The sequence below is a fragment of the Eubalaena glacialis genome, chromosome 2, assembly GCF_028564815.1.
Source record: "Eubalaena glacialis isolate mEubGla1 chromosome 2, mEubGla1.1.hap2.+ XY, whole genome shotgun sequence".
Lineage (NCBI taxonomy): Eukaryota > Metazoa > Chordata > Mammalia > Artiodactyla > Balaenidae > Eubalaena > Eubalaena glacialis.
Window position 1 is genome coordinate 9,098,518 of NC_083717.1, and position 20,584 is coordinate 9,119,101.

The window sequence follows — 20,584 nt, forward strand, 5'->3', positions numbered from 1 at the left end:
CTTTCTGTTGTTCCCATTAGCCACACAAGAATACAGCATGGCTGGCCCTAGAAGAGGGGCCTAAATTCTGATGAGGTGTAGTTGACTGGTAACATGGAACAAGGCCTTTGAAGACTAAATTAACTGGATAAGACATGCACAGACTTTACAAGTTGTTTACCAAACTGTTTGATTCCCCCAAAACAATAGCTTTAATTTAAATTGACCATATGAACTTGCCTTCATCTACAATCCTTCTAATTAGCAAGGAAACAATTTGATCACAGGCTTAATAAGCACATTCACACTGTTATTTCACATTGGGATCAGGTTAATATTTTTACTTGAACAAAGTAAAAGGATATTCCCAATAACGTAAGTGTAGAACCATTTGGTTTGCTTTTTTATTTAGGATACTGTAGAAATCTATCTTCTCCAATATAAGATAGTAAGGAAAAAAATTTAAACTAGAAACTATAAACAAGAAATTAAAAGTAAAATTTTCATAGTTATTTTAGAAATGTCTTTAACAAACCCCCTGGGGTTGGGGGGGGGATCTAAATTACTGTTGAATTTGTGCAGTGTGTTCTCCTGGCATGAAGCTGTTATTAACTGTTTTGATTCCTGTTTTAAAATATACATATACCTACACACATATGCACACACAAGTCAAGTTTGTCTAGGAGAGATTCTTATGACAAAGTCAAACAGAGGAGATTTAAAATTTTTCTCTTAAATATTTTAGGATATAGATACATAAGGACATTGCTAACTTTTATGGCTGGTAAACTGTAGGTTTACAAAATATGGCAAATCCCTATCTTTTCACCTCCTTAGAAAGAACAGTTTCTAATTCAAACACCACTTACTGGTATCTAGTAAAGGGATTTGCTCATATTCATGGAATTAACAAAATGGTTCTGAATAAGTATTAAGCTTATATGAAGCTGAATACAGAAAACACATCCTATGAAATTAGCTAGTCATATATGAACAATGTGAAGGATTCATAACCAAAATTTTATTTTGCAATAACTATTTTTGTGATTATGAATATAGAGCCTGATCCAGGAAGAAAATTGATAGCTATTCTTTTTAGAAATTAATACACTATTTACTGTATAGTTGATAAACATATACCTGCAGCACAACAAAAGAAAAAGAAAACTTTACACTGTGGATGATTACATGAAATCCAGTGAACCTAATGTATCCGCTTCATGTAGGTCAGTATTTTTTCACTTGTCCTGATGATCAAGTAAAAGGTCACAGGGCTCATCTGAAAAGAGCCACATCATAACTTTGGTGCTGTGGCTGAAATAAAACTGTAAGATATACACATATACACAACCCCAGATAGATCTGTCTTAAATGAATAAAGAAAAATAACAATGTAATTTATTTAAAAATACTTCAGAGACACTTTTCTTGATTAAATCTGTGACCACTTCATTTTTCCTGCCTCCTTAGAAAGTTCTTAATCAGTGAGGCTTCATCCATCTTATTACCACGTTTACTCTATCCACGATGTCACACACTCATAACCCGCATGGACAGTTCAGTGCTCACATCAACTGAATATTTAAAAAAAAACAAACCTCTTATCAGAAGTGTGGTACGTTAAGGATTCTATTTTGCGAGTTTATGGGAATGCACCAAAAAAATGTCCTTTTTAGAACATAATGGTTTTCTTTCTCCTAAAATAATGAGCCAAAATATTTGAGTGAAACAAATGACACAAAAGTACAACTCTTGGAGGAAAGAAATCTGACATTTACCAACAGTTTGGGGGAGGTGAAAGGTCAACACTTAAATGATGCAGTCCGTAACGTGAATCAGTAGTGTATCTATGTCGGGCAGAACTTCTCCACATTTGGGGCAAGAATGAACTGGAATATTCTGTTGTTCCTGCTGCATCCAGTTTCTATCCTCAGCTCCTGGGAATAAGCATTAAATGAAAGGTTAATCCATTCCTTCCATGTTGCAAGCAGTTTTTAATAACAGATGGTGAATTTTAATTTTAACATCAGTTAAACTTGGTAATCAATACCTCGTGGGAAATGAATACAGGATTTTTTTTGGTCTTTAACTGAAGTAATCGACACACATAGAAAAATATCTCCAAAAGTAATACCTGCTTCCCTATCATATTAGGATTTAGGCTCTATTCCAGGTTCCAGGTATGTGAAAATACGTGGTTTCGGTTTTAGGTACAGGATGATACATGTTCTAGTAAAAACTAGAATATTTGAGAGAAGAAAAGAGAGAGATGAGGATGTAAGCTAAGGAGAAGCAGAGAATTCGGACAGTAAGCAGAGCACAGAGAGCGATCCTGGGACAGCAGGTACCTTCTCAGAAGCAGAGACAACAATTACGGTCATTCAGGAGATGCTTCTGAGCACTTGGGAGACGGGAGAGAGGGATACAGACATGGTGGGGACATCAGGCAAGAAAAAGAGACAGTGGCAGGACGTGAGGGGAGCACTGAGGCTGTGTCAGACACAAGGTGGTTTTGTGGGGGAGGGCAGAGAAGGGCGCCTGGCTCAGACTGCTCCATGCAGACAGGCCCCCTGATGAGACCAGCTCCACTTGACAGGAGTCTTAAGAATGAAGAAGAGTTATCCAGGCAAAGGAAGTGAGGAGAAGGAATTGAAGAATCAGTCCTATTGTTTCCTCCAATTCTGGAGTTGGACTGAGGTTCAAGTCTTAAAGCAAAGAATGCTCTGAAGAAGTCATGGCTCTCAGCAGGTCCCCTGTGTGCAAACCGTGCTCAGTACAGGAAATGTTTCCTAGCTCCCAGAGCACCTCGTTGATCTGATCTTTCTGCACCGATGCAAAGCATTTTAGTTTTTCAGCGTCTCCACCCAGGTCTCTAGATTTTTATTCAGCCCCCAAAATGTTTGTTTTTGTGGATGATAGTGGAGGTGACTTTTTTTTTTAAATTAATTAATTAATTTATTTTTGGCTGCATTGGGTCTTCGTTGCTGCATGCGGGGTTTCTCTAGTTACGGCGAGCGGGGGATACTCTTTGTTGCAGTGCGTGGGCTTCTCATTGCGGTGGCTTCTCTTGTTGCGGAGCACAGGCTCTAGGCGCCGCAGGCTTCAGTAGTTGTGGCACATGGGCTCAGGAGTTGTGACTCGCGGGCCCTAGAGTGCAGGCTCAGTAACTGTGGCGCATGGGCTTAGTTGCTCTGCGGCATGTGGGATCTTCCCGGACCAGGGCTTGAACCCGTGTCCCCTGCACTGGCAGGCGGATTCTTAACCACTGCGCCACCAGGGAAGCCCGAGGTAACTTTTAATATGGTTATTTGCTTCTGAGCATATTATTTGAATTCACTAACATGGGAGACTGTTACGGATAGTTTGTGTTAAGCAAACTTTAGAAGCACCCTTGAATAGAAATACTGATCACAAGGCATGATTTCTGAAGCAGGGAGCTTTCTAACAGTCTCATTGTTTTAGATCAGGGGTCAGTAACTTTCTGTAAAGGGCCAGACAGTAAATATTTTAGGCTTTACAGGTTATAAATTTCGGTCATAACTAAAGTCTGCCACTGTAGCATGAAAGTAGCCAGACAATATGTCAATAAGAGACCACGACTATGCTGCAATAAAACTTTACTTATGCAAACATGTGACAGGCCAGATTTGGCCTGTGGGCTGCAGTTTACCAAACCCTGCTCTAGATGACAATCTGCCACTTATCAGGGACTGTTAATTCGTCCCTTTAAACTTTATTGCATCTGTCTGTGCCTTTATTTTTGTCCTGGTCTAGGTTTCAAGATGCAGACTGGGGCTGTTTTATCAGCCAGCTAATGGGTTCCCTCTACCTCCTGGCTCTTCACTATAAAATAAGTTTAGTCAGTTTTCATTATTAACACATCACACTCATTTCTGCCTGTGCCCTTTTATTCTCATACAGAAGTTATCTAAATCCTGGCTTCCAGGTCAAGCTTAAAGTCACATCTTTCCAAGGCCTTTCTCAACCCCCCTGGCCCTTAGGGGTTATCCTTTCCTCTTATCTCCAGCACTGTTATTTCTATTCCTTACTTGTTATCTTGTATTATGAACTCATCTTTTTATGTGCACATCCTGTCTCTCCAACTAAACGATAGGCCTTCATGGATCTGACCATGCCTTATGCCCGTTTGTTCCCTCGTGTTCAGTCAAGCGCCCAGACCAGAGTAGACACTTGGACGGCTGCAGACGGCAGAGGACAACCATGATGAAATATATTGACAGGAGCTATTGTTTAAGGCAGCTTTGTTGGGAAACAAACAAAAAATCTTAAGACAATCTCTGTTTGGAATATTATTTTTTATAAGACAAAAAAGCTTATTAGGATAATTATGAATACATTTGCACTCTGTGGCAATTTTTAGATTATAAGTCAAAGAGTGACCAGTTTTTTTTTTTTTTAAGTGTAAATAGATATTTGCCTTATATAGCTATGAGGAAGGGAAATCTTCCCCTAAGAAATCCAGGTGCAAGAGATTGTCCTTTTTTTGAACCAAAACAATCTTGGAGGCACTTCTAGGTATGGGGTATATGGATGTTCCTAGGATATTTAAATTCACGTTAGAGAAAAGGCCTGGTGGTGCTCACGTGGGTAGATGCAGCCTTCAGAGAACACAGCATTACCTGCTGATGCTAAAAAGTGCCTGAGGCTAATATTTATGTCAGTCCCTGTGCTGCTTCTGCATAGGCCCCATGAATACTGCGTGTATTTTTTTTTTTTTTGAATTTTTTTTCTATGTGTATTTTTAACCTGAATTACTACCTCTAATATTTACTTTAACCTAATTTTTCCTGTAAAAGAACTCTGGCGGGGGCATCGGTGGAGTTAGGAGGTAAAAGAGATACTCAGAAATTTCCCTAGGATTTAATAGTTAACTATACATACTAATATTGCTTCCTTGCTGTTGATAACACTGTGATAGTTCCATTTCAATAGTCTGTTGGTATGTGGAAGGGACTTAGACTCAGCCAGCATTTAAAAAAAGTTAAAGAACCAGTTATGTGAAATTTGGATAACATCTCTCTCTTGCTCTCTCTCTTTTTTTATTTTGGATAACATCTAACACCCTGATTCTTCTTAGTGGCATTGCTATTAACTTTTCATCTAGCTATGTCAGTCTTTGATCCTGTGAATTTTATGTTTTTTCACATCTAGACTCAAGGAAAATACTTCCCTTTCAGTAATGTAATTTACTGTAAATGACAGAACATTATTACTAGAGTATTAAAACCACATAATAAACAAAGCACCATACTTTGAATAAGTGTCATGATCAATTTCACTCAGGGAATTAAAATCTGGATGTAGTACATAATTAGTGCCAGTCTGTTACATGCAGTACCATGTAGTGGTGAAGAGTCAGATAACCTTGGGTTCCATGTCCAGTTCTGCCCCTAACAAGCCTTGTGATCCTGGGTTATTTAACCTTGTCTTCTGGAAGATGGTGATACTATATACCTCGTGGAATTTTTGAGGATCACATGAAATAATATGTATGAAGGGATCAGCACAGCACCCACGCATAGTAAACTCTCAATAAATGGGAACATTACTATGTGCAAAACAGGAAGCAGGTGAGCATATAAGCTCCAAGGGAGCTTATTTATTAGAGTACTTAAATGCATATTTAGAACACATAAATAACGGGGTAAGAGTTCACTGGAAAGAGACTGTAGGAAGAGAGATATGAATGAGGGAAGGGCATCTACATGAAGGATACCGCATAAGCAAGTACATGTAGCTATATAAGCTTAGGATAAGTTCAAGGAACAGGAAGTGATTCCATTGGCTAATATCTATAGGGGAACAGAGTGAGAGAAGGCTCAAAAGTTTGGCTGTGCCAGGCCTTAACTGCTAGTGTGAAGAGTCTGGTCTGGATTCAGTAGAGAGTAGATGGAGTTTGAGGTACTGTGGAAATAAGACTGATAGGTGCTATATTTTTGGTAGCTTGATTTGGAATCCATTGTATAGAATGTAGTAGAATTTTTCTTCAAGCATCTTCTTCATAGGATAGCTAACCCCGGGAGCCCTGACAACCTAGAATCCCACGTGACTCACCTCTTTGAACGAGATAAGCCTGCTGGTCAGCGTCACTTGCTCTCGCCCCATGACGGCTCTGCATTTCCATCAGGGACTGCCTGCTGGGATGAAAAGCAGCACTATATGTGAAACCCTGAAATATGACAACATTAAGCAGGCATTCAACAGAAGTATGAGGAAAAAAAGACCTAAACTACAAAGCCAAGGTTCATAGAAACCAGAACTTAAGAGTAATTTGAGTTTTAAATATTACTGGCACTAGGACACAACGTAGTAAAAGTAAAGAAGATTTTTAAAAATCAGGAAACAAACAAAATGTCAATTGATAGGGGACTAGATTAGAAAAAAGTGGCATATTTCTAAAACAAGACACAACAGAGCAATTAAACAGAATGAAGTAAATCTACACATATATATACACACACAGAGTTCAAAATTAGTTATGTAAACCAAGTTGCAGAATAATACCTATAGTGACCATTTTGTAACCTAGGCACCTTGTTTTAAGAAATTAATATTACCTTGTTTTAAGATATTATATAGATGTGTATATATGCAAAAGTACAAAACAGCTGGGGATGCTACCCACCAGTTCCAGGCAGTGTGGGGAAGGGAGAGAGGACTGTAATGGCAGGGGGTGTGGGGAGAAGACTGCAACTTCATCTACAACTCCTTTTTCTTTTAATAAAAATATACTTGAAGCAAATAAAACAAATATTAGTAACTGTCAATTCTGGATGGATACATATTGGTGTGTATTATTTTATTCTCCGTATTTTTCTATTTCTATTCCTCAATAATTCAGTTTTTTCTCAAAATGAAAATTTTAAAGATAGAAGTAATTTTAGCAGTATTTTCTTTTAAAACATTACAGAATTACTTAAAGTGTTAGGAATATTTCATCCATGACAATGGCAGGATATGACTTCGGAACACATAATGTCACGTTTTTACAATTTATCTAAAAGAACTCAATCAGGTTCCCACAAGATGCTGCCAGGCCTTGCAGGGCAAACTAAGTGTTAGGGACACCGTCAGGCAAAATGTGCTCAGAGCGATTCTTATAGCTCAAATTAGGAAACACTGTGGGTCACCTCTCCCACAGACCGGGTGATATGTGCTCTAAGTCTTCCCCTCATTTACCTGCCTCCATCTTCAAAAGCATTATTCTCTCTCAGCAAAATTGCCAGCTGCAATGCCAGTTGCTCCTTTTCTTCATGAATCTTCTCTCTTGCTGCTCTTTCAGCATGAAAGTCAGAACAATAAACCTCCATCTGTTAGAGGAAAAAAAGAGACAGAAGTTACCACCTAGACAAATGTGGATTCTCTACAGCTCACCGGCTGATAAAATGAAGAGGTAGTGTTGCATCCTGTGACACGTCTTGCAAATAACAGGCACATGTTCCTCCTAGAAACCAGTGTAATCACCATGACTTTCCAACTACCTTCAAATAGAAGACACAAGTTACGCGCGTGTGTGTGTGCTTTAAACTATCAGAGCCCAGCAATTACACAGATATAGGTAGTTTAAATACTGCATGTACCATTAGTTCAGTAAAATTCTCTGGTCTCTTTTTTAAAAATAATATTCAGCACTAGCTTAATATAGTAAATGGTTTATTTACCCTGTCAGGTATATTTATGAAGGCTGGCCTTAAGCTAAATTTAAAATAACAACAATAGAGACTTCCCTGGTGGCGCAGTGGTTAAGAATCCGCCTGCCAATGCAGGGGACACGGGTTCAAGCCCTGGTCCGGGAAGATCCCACATGCCACGGAGCAACTAAGCCCGTGCATCACAACTGCTGACCCTGTGCTCTAGAGCCCACGAGCCACAACTACTGAGCCCGTGTGCCACAACTACTGAAGCCCATGCGCCTAGAGCCCGTGCTCCACAACAAGAGAAACCACCACAATGAGAAGCCCGCTCACCGCAACTAGAGAAAGCCCACATGCAGCAACGAAGACCCACACAGCCAAAAATAAATAAATAAATAAAATTAAAAAAAAACAACAACAATAAATAGATGCTATTTATTGAATTCCAAACATCTGCAGGGTCCTATGTTTGGTGCCTTTATTGACCATTTTATTTCCTCCTTATCCAAAATCCTGGGAAGGCAGAATTGCTATGCTCATCTTACATTTATAAATTTAATAGCTCTTAATCTTGGGGAAATTAGTTAAGTGCTCAAACCAGCATTTGAACCCAGACTGAAGCCCATGTACCATGGACGCTTCCATATACCATACTACTTTCCACAGTGGTAGCCAGCCTCCAAGGTGGCGCCAGTGATCCTTACCTCTTGGTAATCATACCCTCATGTGGTCCCCTCCCACAATGAATGGGCCAACCTGTGTAACCACTAGGATATTACAGAAGTAATGGTGTGTGGCTTCTGAAACTAGGTCATAAAAGACACCATGGCTTCTGCCTTGTTCTCTTATGGATCACCTGCTCTGGGGGAAGCTAGTTGCCATGTCATGAGGGTATTCAAGCAGCCCTCTGGAGTGGCACACATGGTCAGGAACTGAGGCCTCTCGTCCATAGCCATGAGAATGAGCCATCTTGGAAATAGATCTTTCAGTCCATCCTGAGTGCAGCCTCATGAGAGACCCTGAGTCAGAATCACCCTGCTAAGCTGCTCTTGGATTCCTGATCCATAGCAGCTGTGTGAGATAACAAATGCTTGTTGTTTTACCTGCTACGTTTGGAGAATAATTTGTTACCTATAAAAAAGTAAATATGCCATAATGTGTAACTTCTTCACTGTTACAAAAATTATAAAGTAAAAATGAATGCCTTAATAGTGAATTGAGCATTATTTTAATACCAGTTTTTAACTTCCTATATTTAAAATTGGGTTTTTCATTTCAAATTTAGTGGTTCTCGGATACAAATTTTTATCCATTACTTTAAAAAGTAAAATTAATAAAAATGTAAATATTCTAATCACACTTTAGTTACCAAAAAACGTATGAAATAAAGAGATCATTTTAAGGGACTTCCTGCCATTTGTGAGTGATCCAACATTTTATGGTTATCATTGATAGATTATGGGCTTTTTTTGAGTCAGACCTAAATTTGAGTTAGAGTCTCACTTCCATCACTTATGAGCTTTGAGCCAGTAAGAACTGGGCCTTTGTTTTGTCCATTCCTATATCCCTGGTAGTGAGAACAGTGTCTGACATAAAGTGCTCAAAAAAGAGTTGTTGAATGAATGAACAAGAGTATCCATCAAAACAAAACAAATGTCTCTGTACAGAACATGGCAAAAGTACATGACTACAGTATCATGCACAAACAAAGGAAATGCCTTAAAGAGCTCAGGTTGAAATTCTATTCCTGTCAAGATAAAACTAAAACCATAAATTCAGTCAACCACTTCCATATTTCACTGGGCCAGCCACTCTGGGCAGCTGGTACTGAATATGTATACAGGGAATAATAAACTTCTGGCATTGTTACACTACAAATAATCTGTTTATCTTCTTTAGATTGGCAAACATTTAAAAGAGTGATGCAAGGATGTGGGGAAATAGGAGCTCTCATCTACTTTTGGTGAGAGAATAATTTTCATTATGCATTTTTGGAAGACAACTTGGTAATACTTATTTAACTTAAAAACAGGCATACCCAATGACCCAACCATTCCATTTCTGTATCTTACTAGAGATTCCACAAGTGCACAAAGACATAGCTACAAGAATGTTCAGTTCAGCATTGTTGATAATAGCAAAAATATTGGTACAGCCTACAGGTCCATTAATAGAGGACTGGTTAAATCTGTCATGGCAATGTACACTTTGGACACCATACAACTGTTAAAAAAAAGTACGTATGGCTGTGAGTAATAACATGGAGAGATATCCAAGATATATCATGAATGAAAAAGTAGTACAAAATGTATGGCATGATCCCACTTTTAATTAAGCAAACAAACAAAATAGAAACAAACAAAAAAAGGTTTCCCCCCACTTTTTTGGTGATTTTACATCTCAGGCAGGATGTGTGTTCACTAATAAAACTCTCCTCTAAGGACTCCACCCACCAGTATGAAAAGTGGGCCAAAACAGTCACAACCAGCCAATTGTACACAAATTCTTCCAGAGAACAGTGAAAGAAGAAATGTGCCCCAACTTGTTTTTATGAGGCCAGTAAAACCCTGAAATCCAAACCCAACAAGGACATGAGCAGAAGGAAAATTCTAGGCCAATCTTAAGAATATAGATACAAAAATCCTAAGCAAAATATGAGCAAACCAAATCCAACAATATATACAGAGGATAATTCAAGAAAGGCAAACTTTAATATTTTAAAAATCAATGTGATTTACCACATTAACAAATTAAAGGAAAAAGGCATATAATTATCTAATTATATCATTATATGAAGAAAAAACATTTCCTAAATAAAATTCAACATCCACTCAAACATTTTTGGCAAACAAGGAAGAGGAGGGAATTTTCTTAATCTAATAAGTAATATCCATGAAAAGCCTATAGCAAACACCACACAACAGTGAAATACTGAAAACACTGCCACTGAGACTGAGAGCAAGGCAAGGCTGCCTGCTCTCTCCACTGTTACACAGCATTGCACTGGGGTCCCAGCCAGTGCAATAAGGCAAGAAAAAGAAAGAAAAAAAATATAATGAACTAGAAAGGAAAAAAAAAAACTGTCATTATTCAACGGATCTTAGTGTACCAAGTCCAAAGGAATATTCAGAAATATTATTAGAATTCAAATGTGAGTTGAGTAAGTTTACTGCATGGAAAGTCAATATTAGAAGTCAATTGTATTTCTATATAGCAGCAACCATTAGAAAATGAAGTTTTAAAAAAGATGCTATTTATAAAAGTATGATAAAAATAGAAAATATCAAAAAAAAAGAAAATATCTAGGAATAATTTAATAAAAGATGAGCAGAATCTTTACTAAGAAGATTTAAAATATTATTGAAAATAATTAAAGAAGATATGTCATGTTCATGGACTGGAAGAGCCAATGATGTAAAGTTGCCAATCATCTCCAAATTGATTTATATATATTTAATAAAACTCTAATCAAAATCCCAGGGTTCTTTTCTGTGTAGAAAATATCAAGCGAATTCTGAAATTTATAAGAAAAGGAAAACCTAAGGTCCTCTTGAAGAATCTCAATGAGGTAGGAAGACTTTTTCTACCAGATATCAAAGCATTTGATTCTTTATAATAAGACAGTATGGTACCAGAGCAAGGATGTACAAATAGCCCAATGGAACAGTATAGAATCCAGAAATAGACCCGTGGGTATCTGGACACAATATGTGACAAAGAGGGCAGCAGAGTCCTTAAGAAAAGATGACCTTTTAAATAAATGGTGCCAAATGAACAGGATATTCATGCAGAAAAAAATATGAATCTTTACCCTTACCTCACTCCATATAGAAAAGCTAATTCCAGATGGTTTTTAGATCTTAATGTAAAAGGCAAAACCATAAAACTTTTAGAAGACAACATAGGAGAATATGTTCATGGCCCTGAGATAGTGAACGTTTTAAAAACAGGACACAAAAAGTACTATAATCATAAATAAAAAGACTCATAAACTGGACTGCATTAAAATTAAGAATTTTCATTCAACAGACACCTTCATGAGAGTGGAAAGGCAAATCATAGAGTGAAGAAATCTGCAAAAAGTATAACTGGTAAGGGCTTGTATGTGGAATATATAAAGAACTCCTATAAATTTACGAAAAAGCCAGAAAACCAGAAGAAAATTGGGCAAAGACCTGATCAGGCTCTTCACAAAAGGGGATGCTTAGAAGGCCAGTAAACATCTGAAAAAGTACTCACTCTCATACCATCAGGGAAATGCAAATTTAATGAGACACCATTATAAACCCACTAGAATGGTTAAAAATTCTGATAATACAAGTATGGGTAAGGATATAGAGCAATAGGAGCTCTCTGTTGGTGGGAGTGAAAACTGGTCCACTTTGGAAAGCTCTTTGGCATAATCTATTAAAGCTGAGTAACACGCATACTCTCTGAACAAGCAGTTCTACTCCTAGGTGTGTACCCAACAGAAATGAACGCACAGGTGAACAAAGAGACACGCATAAGAATGACAGAGCACCATTAAACACCAAGCCCCAAGCTGGAAATAACCCAGCTGTCTATCAACTGTAGAATGGATAAATTCAGTGAGTAATACACTTAAAAGTGTGGTGCACTTTCCACCTGTGATATACTTCGGTAAAAAGGTTTTTAAAAATATACTGGTGGAAATAGTGTAAAATCAAAAAAAGATATTTTAAGCACTATCACTTTCCTGTTAGAGAATATAATCGGGGTTGGCCTGCCTCGGCTCACATTTGGGAACGAAGCCTACCTGAGCCCTGAGAACAGCCATGGTTTCCAGGTCCTTCTCCTGCTTGGCGACGGTCTGCTTCATCTCATCCATCTGGAGCTGCTTGGAAGCCAGGGCTTTCTCTGCCAGTTCCAGCTTTCCATTCAGTTCCTGCAGCACTGCCTTATCCACTTTTTCCGACTGAAAAAGACAAACTTATTCTAGACATGGTTTTGAAATAATTCAACCTATTTTAGTAAAATATTAGATGAAGGTTTATTTTTTAAAAAATGACTGGCTCTAAACTATTCTGTTAATCAGCAGTGATAAGTTATTCAGCAACTTTCATGCACTTAATTTACAGCTTGAAGATAATAATTTCCTAATTTAAAATAATGATTTATAAAAAGAAAACACTAAAATAAGGGAGTTAATAACAAACCCTATCTCAGGGTGGGTGTAACTTGCTGATACTCCTATTCTTCCACTCACACTACTCTTACTTTATGAAGTCAGTGGAATGTTTAAATTAAAAATTTACTAGGTCCTAGAGAGGAACAATATTCTAGTAAAAGTAAATGAAAAACAGAAAGTACATTTCTAAGAATATAAACTCAAAGACCCCTTCTAATTCAAAGCTCCCGTGGTCTTTATTTATTCCAGCTTTATTGAGGTAAAACTGCCAAATAAAATTGTAAAATATTTAAAGTGTACAACGTGATGATTTGATATACATATACATTGTGAAAGGATTCCCACCATTGGGTTAATTAATACATCTATCACCTGACATCTCTATCCATGGTGTTTAAATTATCCCACCATTCTGGGGGCATTATTACTATTACTATTACAATAATTTAAGATGCAGCCAGATAAGTCCAGGGCCTCAAGTTCACTGACAGCAGGCAAGCTAGCCTTGTGATAGCTCCAGGCAGCAGTCTCACTATACAGTCATTACTCATGTAGGAGCCCAGGCTCAGCTCTCCTACAAACCCATCCACTGTTAGAAATGCTAAAAGCTTAGCCACGGAGCAAGTAAGCCCATGCGCCACAACTACTGAGCCTGTACTCTAGAGCCCGTGCTCTAGAACCCACGAGCCACAACTACTGAGCCTGTGTGCCACAACTACTGAAGCCTGCGTGCTTAGAGCCTGTGCTCCGCAACAAGAGAAGCCACTGCAATGAGAAGCTCGTGCACGGCAACGAAGAGTAGCCCCCGCTCACCGCAACTAGAGGAAGCCCGCGCACAGCAACAAAGACCCAATGCAGCCAAAAATAAATAATAAATAAGTAAATAAATTTATAAAAAAAAAAATGCTAAAACCGTACTCCGACCGTAGGACATGACATCACCTCTGTACACAAGGCACATTATACGTGTGTGGAACATCAGGAGTTATAAAATGTTATAAACACTTAAACACAAGAAATCAATTATAAATGGAAAAACAACCCTTGAAACCAGACTTAGTTAAGGATTAACACAACTACTTTAGATATTTACATAAAATGTTAAATGGCTATGAAAGTAATTTTTTTTCTATAAGTACCTCTCTTCTTTTTAGTTCCTCAGTTGTTTTCAGTGCATTATTGTATTCTTGAAGAAGCCTGTTGTGTGTCAACTGTAGAGTGGCTAATTTGGACCTATTTAAAAAGAAATTTTAAAATGGAATCTTGGGAAAAATATCATAGAAGCTTAGTCTTACCTCCCAACCCTCTTCTGAACACTCAGGTGACAAAATCTTCCCTCCCACCCTTATCATCCCACCACCTACTAGCATGTTCTTACTTGCAAAGAAAACAATTCCCCCCTCCCCAATCAAGATAGATTACAAATAATTTTCGTAATTGTTATTATAAAACTTAACTTTCATCTCCTCAGAAAAGTCTACTAGTACGCCTTCAAATAAATAAAAGAGAAAAATTTTTAAATTTATTCTTAAATCCTGATTCCAATCTGCATAAAAGAGCTATTCTATCTTCTTTTAGCAAGTAGCCATTCAGTCACAGCATACTCACTTTTCATCTTCTGTTTTTGTTTGCTCCATTTTGATTTCTGATCGCATGCTTTCTACTTGGAGCTCTAACTTTCTGTTATTATAAACAAGCTCTTGCTTTTCATTCAGCTCTGATGGGGTTGCAGAATTTTTCCTTTCAAGGGCCTGACATCTAAGAAAGAGCAAAATTTCATGAGGACAAACAATACTTCATTTCTCAGTGGTTTTTAAACGAATCCCCAGATTACGTAGCAAATGCAAAGAATTTTAGGATTACATTTTTCAAAAATTTAACAGTACAAAATTAAATATTTTATCCTCCCTGCTTCTTTACTAGAAGTAAGTAATATTTCTGAACCGTTATGCCTGAATATAAAAAAATACAGATTTTTGTAAAAGAAATTTACATATTTCTGAACCCTTATGCCTAACATAAACAAGTACAGATCTAAGATCACACAAGCTACTGTCTACTTGGAGTAATTGTTTCAACTAGTCATGCAAATATACTTCTGTGATTTAGATACAGACCAAAGCAGTAATTGGCTAGAGGTGCTTCTCATATAGTGATCCATGGATATCTTTAGTATTTTTAAAACTATGGGCTCTGTTAAGCAAAAAAGTATGACTTCTGACAAAGATTCAATAGGGGAGAAGGAAATGCTTTCAGTCCTCTTAAAGATCAGAGAGAAAATTTCAATATAACAGCAAATACACACCAATGATAGCTACGTGCAAGGCATTAACGCAAAGCATGTTAAACATTAGCTTACTTAATACAAAGTCAGAATTATGACACACAGTTCACAAATGATAAAACAGGCTCAGAGAGGTTAAATAAATAACTTGTCCAGGGTAATACCCCAAATTAGGGGTAGATCCATATTTCAACCTTAGGTCTGTTTATCTAAAGTCCTTAGCGTCAGCTGCTATGCTGTACTAGATAACCATTAATACTGTACAACCTTGGTCAGTGTAACTCCATGGAAACATACACTTGTATATTGTGCTGGAAATATGTTTGCTAACTAATCCAAAAGAACAACATCAACTTAGCTTTCCTAAATTTGGGATAACTTCTTACATCAAGAGAAACAAGCAAATGCAAAATTCTCTCAATTTATAAATTAGACTTCATAACTGATTGAAAATCAATTTTTTTTTCCTAAGTAAATCTCACTCAAGTTCTTCTTGCCCTTTGTAGCTTTTATGTTTGTTCACATCAATGTTGTCAGCTCACGTAAGTCACAGGAAGTCTGGCTCACTGCTTTTTCCAGGTCCTCATATACGCTTAACAAATGTCCCCAAACAGCAGAATCAGAGTCCCTTGGGCCCATTCCCCCATATTACTACAAGGACTTCATGTTTCTATATTAACCTGAACATTAGTGTTTTCTGAATTCATATTTTAATTAGGTCTCTTTTTCTTTTACTCAGTAAAACAGTAATAAAACTATACTTTTGTATATTAACACATTTTGTAAAACTGTACTTTTTGAAGGAGGATAAAATTCATCTCTCATTCTTACTTTTCCTGAAGTCTCTTCTTCATTAGCTCAGCCTCACTGAGTTTCGTGTGAGCCTCCTGAAGCTCCTTAAACAGGGTTGTCACCTGAAGGTTCAACGGTTCCACTTCACTTCCAACCTGTCATCCAGGCAATCACAAACACGCATTTATCAGAGGCTAAATGAACCTCTTTGTGAGAAAACAGTGTGAACCACTGGTGTCTAAACTAAATAAGACTGTTGAACTGGTTAAACTTTTGGCAATTAACACCCCAAATATCTTGTATGGAAAAAAAAAGCTTTGGGTACAACTCTGTTTCCTTATAGATCATTAACTGATCAGTTTGGATGCACTTGTGATAATGACTTTATCTTAATTAAAATGAATCCTGGACTTCCCTGGTGGCGCAGTGGTTAAGAATCCGCCTGCCAACGCAGGGGACATGGGTTAGAGCCCTGGTCCAGGAAGATCCCACATGCCGCGGAGCAGCTAAGCCTGTGCGCCACAACTACTGAGCCTGTGCTCTAGAGCCCGTGAGCCACAACTACCGAAGCCCACGTACCTAGAGCCCGTGCTCCACAACAAGAGAAGCCACCACAATGAGAAGCCCGTGCACTGCAATGAAGAGTAGCCCCTGCTCGACGCAACTGGAGAAAGCCCGCACGCAGCAAAAGAGACCCAAAGCAGCCAAAAATAAATAAATTAAAAAAAAAAAAATCCTGATCATAGTTCAAGGGATCATAGATCACAGTGAAGTCAAAGCACAATCTAATTTATCCAGCTAGCAACTCATGCCCATATTCCCTGGCTGATTTATTTTTCTAGCTTACTCAACTATTTTCACTGTACTGCCTTTTTCTTGGCAGCTCTAGAATTTTTGTCAGTGAGTTTTATGGTGCCATGGAAGTCTCAGTACTTCTCTATTATTAGTTGTCGATTAGTTTTAGTCAACAGGGTACTAACACTCACAGGTGTTCTCTTCATCTCAGTTTTTAAAATATTCTCCATTCTCTTGAAAGTAGGGGACTCAGCCCAGAGCATGGCATACAGTAGGCATTTGATATATATTTGCTGAATAAATAAATTAGCTAAAGTATTTTATGTAAATGCCTTTCTCGTGGGCTACTGTGGGTCTTACAACTTCCTGCCTTCATCACCTTTCCCTAAGCTTCGGACTGTGTTTGAAGGCTACGAGGCACGTCTCTGAGTTGCCACAGAACAGAAATGTATATAAGCATGTATATAAACATGAACCTTTTTTGTTCATACTATTTTATTCAAACCAGTAGTGAGATAGAACCAAGATCTTTCAATTCTACCTTACGTTTCTGGGTCACATCCTCAAATGATCTCATTATAAATTGGACAAAATTCCTTTCTCAATTAGTGGGCCTGTCCACTTAGGAATTCTGGAGAGAAAATTAGCCAAGAAGAGAGAGAGAGGTGATCTCCTAGAATCACTAGGATAGGAATACATCTCAGTACAATTTACAATGAATGAAATTCAGATCAGGACAAGGAAATATGAGAGAAATAGAAAATATTCAACATGGAAATTATTTCTCTATTGCCAAAGCCAATAACACATCCCAGGACTCGGCTCCAGCGCCTGCACTACTCTCTGTCCATCGGGGGTGCGGTAACAGTCTTAGACTCTTAGTACCCACAGTTTCTGTGCCTTTCTCCTCTTCTTTCTCTTGTTCTGTGCGCCCCTCTGTCTGGGTCTCAATCTCACAACGATCCTTCGCTTTCTTTTCAAAATCAGAAATTCTGAAAAATTAAAGAATATAGAAAAGTTACTTTCTCTTCGGCTTCCAGAGGAATAACAACTATGGAAGCACTGAAAAGAACATTGTTCAAAATTTGGATAAAAGATCAATGTTTTCAAAATCTCTTCGCATTCTCTATATTAGCTCTGGTTTTGCTTTCAACCTGATATTGGCTAGAATTGATTTAAGGGATGAATGCACATGGAGGTATAAGATATATTATACTTATAATTTATCTTGAACACTGAAAAATACTGCCTCTTTTCACGTCACTGTCATGCACAGAAATATTTTTTAATTTGTGTTTTTATGTGTGTACACATGTGCATGCATATGTGCTACAAGAGAGTGGGTGTCCCTTTATATGGATTCGGCAGAGAGGGAAAGACTTGTTTTTTGGGACCCATCTAAGTTTATGAGGTCCTGAAAACAAACAAATATAGCAACATTCTTACACTGAATCATAATCATATGAAAGCCATCCCGATACAAATGAAATAAAGAGACTTGTGGTTAAAGACGGTAGATTTAAATATACACATGTAATTTTTCTCCCACCTTGAATGCCACTAAAATGACTTTTAAAAGCCACATACCTACAAGAACAAAGAGAAAGGGAGAGGAAATAATAGCAAGAAGATTTGGGAAGCATTAGTGGGAACTGACTAGATAGCCCAAGAGGACTGGATCTGAGCCAACAGTAGGGAGAGCCAAGATGGAACCCACTTCACACTGTGGGACCCCAAAGGCTCAGGAATCAGTGACCCCAGGTACCTCTGGACGTGGGGATAAAGTTGGGACCTGTTTAAGAATGACTAGAAGGTCATAAAATAAAGGGTCTCTTGACTCAGAGTCATTAATCAGAGTTGAGGGGTTGGGTTCCCTACTGAAAAGAGGGGAACTTACAGAATACTAAGACCCTCAGCCTTCTGTTCCTACTCATCTCCAGAACGCTGGCATCTAGAAAAGTACCCTTCAGACAGGAGACTGGAAAAGTCTCCTCTGGAGAATTTGATCAGGATAAGGAAAAGATTTAAAGTTTCTGACATAAGACTTCCCCAAGGAAACCTCCCAGCCAGATCTCCCTACACATGCACACAGCACTTTGTTTTTTAATAAATTTATTTATTTTAGGCTGTGTTGGGTCTTCGTTGCTGCGCGCGGGCTTTTCTCTAGTTGCGGCGAGCGGGGGCTACTCTTTGTTGCGGTGCGCGGGCTTCTCATGGCGGTGGCTTCTATTGTTGCAGAGCATGGGCTCTAGGTGCGCGGGCTTCAGCAGTCGTGGCTCACGGGCTCTAGAGTGCAGACTCAGTAGTTGTGGTGCACGGGCTTAGTTGCTCCGCGGCACGTGGGATCTTCCTGGACCAGGGCTCGAACCCGTGTCCCCTGCATTGGCAGGCAATGGATTCTCAACCACTGTGCCACCAGGGAAGCCCCACACAGCACTTTGATCAGCATCTAACCCCCCAGTCTTAAATCCGATCAACCAGTAAAGATTACCAGACATTTCAGGAAAACCTTAAAATGAAACAAAGTAAACCAGAAAATAAAACAACTTACTGAAATTAGAATATGCCAAGGGGAAAAAACTTCAAAAAAAAAAAAAACCTATCATTAATATCCTTAGGGACAGAAGGAAACATATTACCACCATAATAAAATGGAAGAGGAACATTCAAAGGAACTGTCCCCCGCCCCACAAAGAAGATGAAAGTTGATCAAATGTATCAGAAAGCAGAAAAAGAGAAAGAGCAAGAGTGAAGGGGGGATGGAAAGAGAGAGATAAGGAGAGAGAGAAAAATGGAAAAGAGGAACACCCAGTTGAGAAAGTCAGAGGACTGGTCCAGGAAGTCCAATTAAAAATAACAGTAGTGCTAAAATGAGAGGACAGTGAAAACTGAGGATAAGAGATTATCCCTGAATTATTTCAAGATCATTTTTTGAGAACTGAAGGACATGAGTTTGCAGAATGAAAGAGGCCAAGAATGTCCAGAACAAATGGATGAAAACAAGGTCACACCAAAGCACATGTGAAATGTCAGAAAACGGGACAGAGCAAAGAACCTTTGGGGGAGAGGAAAAACAAAAGAAGTTTTATACCAAAAGATTAAGCATCAGAATGGCAATGAGTTTTTCAACATTAACACCAAAAGCTAGAATACGATGAAGTAATGCTTTCAAAATTTGGAGGGAAAATTGTATCCAATACAGATTTCTATATCTAGCCAAATTATCCATTAAGTATAAAGGCAGAAACAGAGATTTTCAGATATGCAGATCTCAGAAAATATCCTTCCCATATATTCTTTCTTAGTAAGTTAGTGGAGATATTTAAAGATATTTAGAGAATGAGAAAGGCACTGGATTCAGGAAACAGGTGATCCAACACAGTAGAGATGAAGGAATTCCACAGGACACTGACAAAGGGAGATTCCAAGATGACTGCAATACAGCAGGACCTAGATAACAACCAGGCTGACTCCAGGAGAAAAGTCTTCCAGAGAAAACTATTAGACTACTAACATGTTTGAATGTAATTGAGATTTCCTCATTGGAGAAGAGTATGGTGAAACTAAGCAAATTTTTATAAAGGTAATTCTGCATAGAGATTTTTTTTAAAGTATAAAAAAGGAAAAGTGGTCAAAGCATAGAGCACAGCTCAACAGAGGACTGTATGTGTGTGTGGGTATGTATGCATAATAATAATAAACACTGAGTAGTGATCTAACTGAATGTCAATATAATCAGTTTTGGAGTGGGGTGGGAAGAAGGGTCCAGAAGTGTGTGTAGTGACAATGGTGAGAGTGAAAGGCAGTTAAATCCTCATCCTTCCTAGTGGGGGGTCAATAGATTATGTCTAAAATAGGAAAAAAAATTTAAGTAGCAATTTAATCTTGATATATGGGAGTAAGTATCAAAAGAACCAGCTAAATATGTTG

The 20,584-nt window shown here is 38.1% G+C and overlaps 1 protein-coding gene across 3 annotated transcripts in view; it reads right to left on the reverse strand.

The window, feature by feature from the left end:
- Nucleotides 1–355: 355 nt before the first annotated feature.
- Nucleotides 356–20,584, reverse strand: part of OPTN (optineurin) — a 42,384-nt gene continuing 22,155 nt past the window's right edge. For 2 of the 3 annotated variants that reach the window (XM_061178472.1, XM_061178463.1), the window contains 8 exons: nucleotides 17,544–17,646; nucleotides 15,899–16,014; nucleotides 14,392–14,541; nucleotides 13,923–14,016; nucleotides 12,412–12,570; nucleotides 7,180–7,310; nucleotides 6,055–6,137; nucleotides 356–1,916 (listed from right to left, as the gene is read on the reverse strand). In XM_061178472.1, the coding sequence (XP_061034455.1) occupies nucleotides 1,789–1,916; nucleotides 6,055–6,137; nucleotides 7,180–7,310; nucleotides 12,412–12,570; nucleotides 13,923–14,016; nucleotides 14,392–14,541; nucleotides 15,899–16,014; nucleotides 17,544–17,646 (964 nt within the window). In that variant the 3' untranslated portion in view covers nucleotides 356–1,788. The remainder of the gene's footprint in view (nucleotides 1,917–6,054; nucleotides 6,138–7,179; nucleotides 7,311–12,411; nucleotides 12,571–13,922; nucleotides 14,017–14,391; nucleotides 14,542–15,898; nucleotides 16,015–17,543; nucleotides 17,647–20,584) is intronic. The other variant, XM_061178481.1, reaches the window with a different exon arrangement.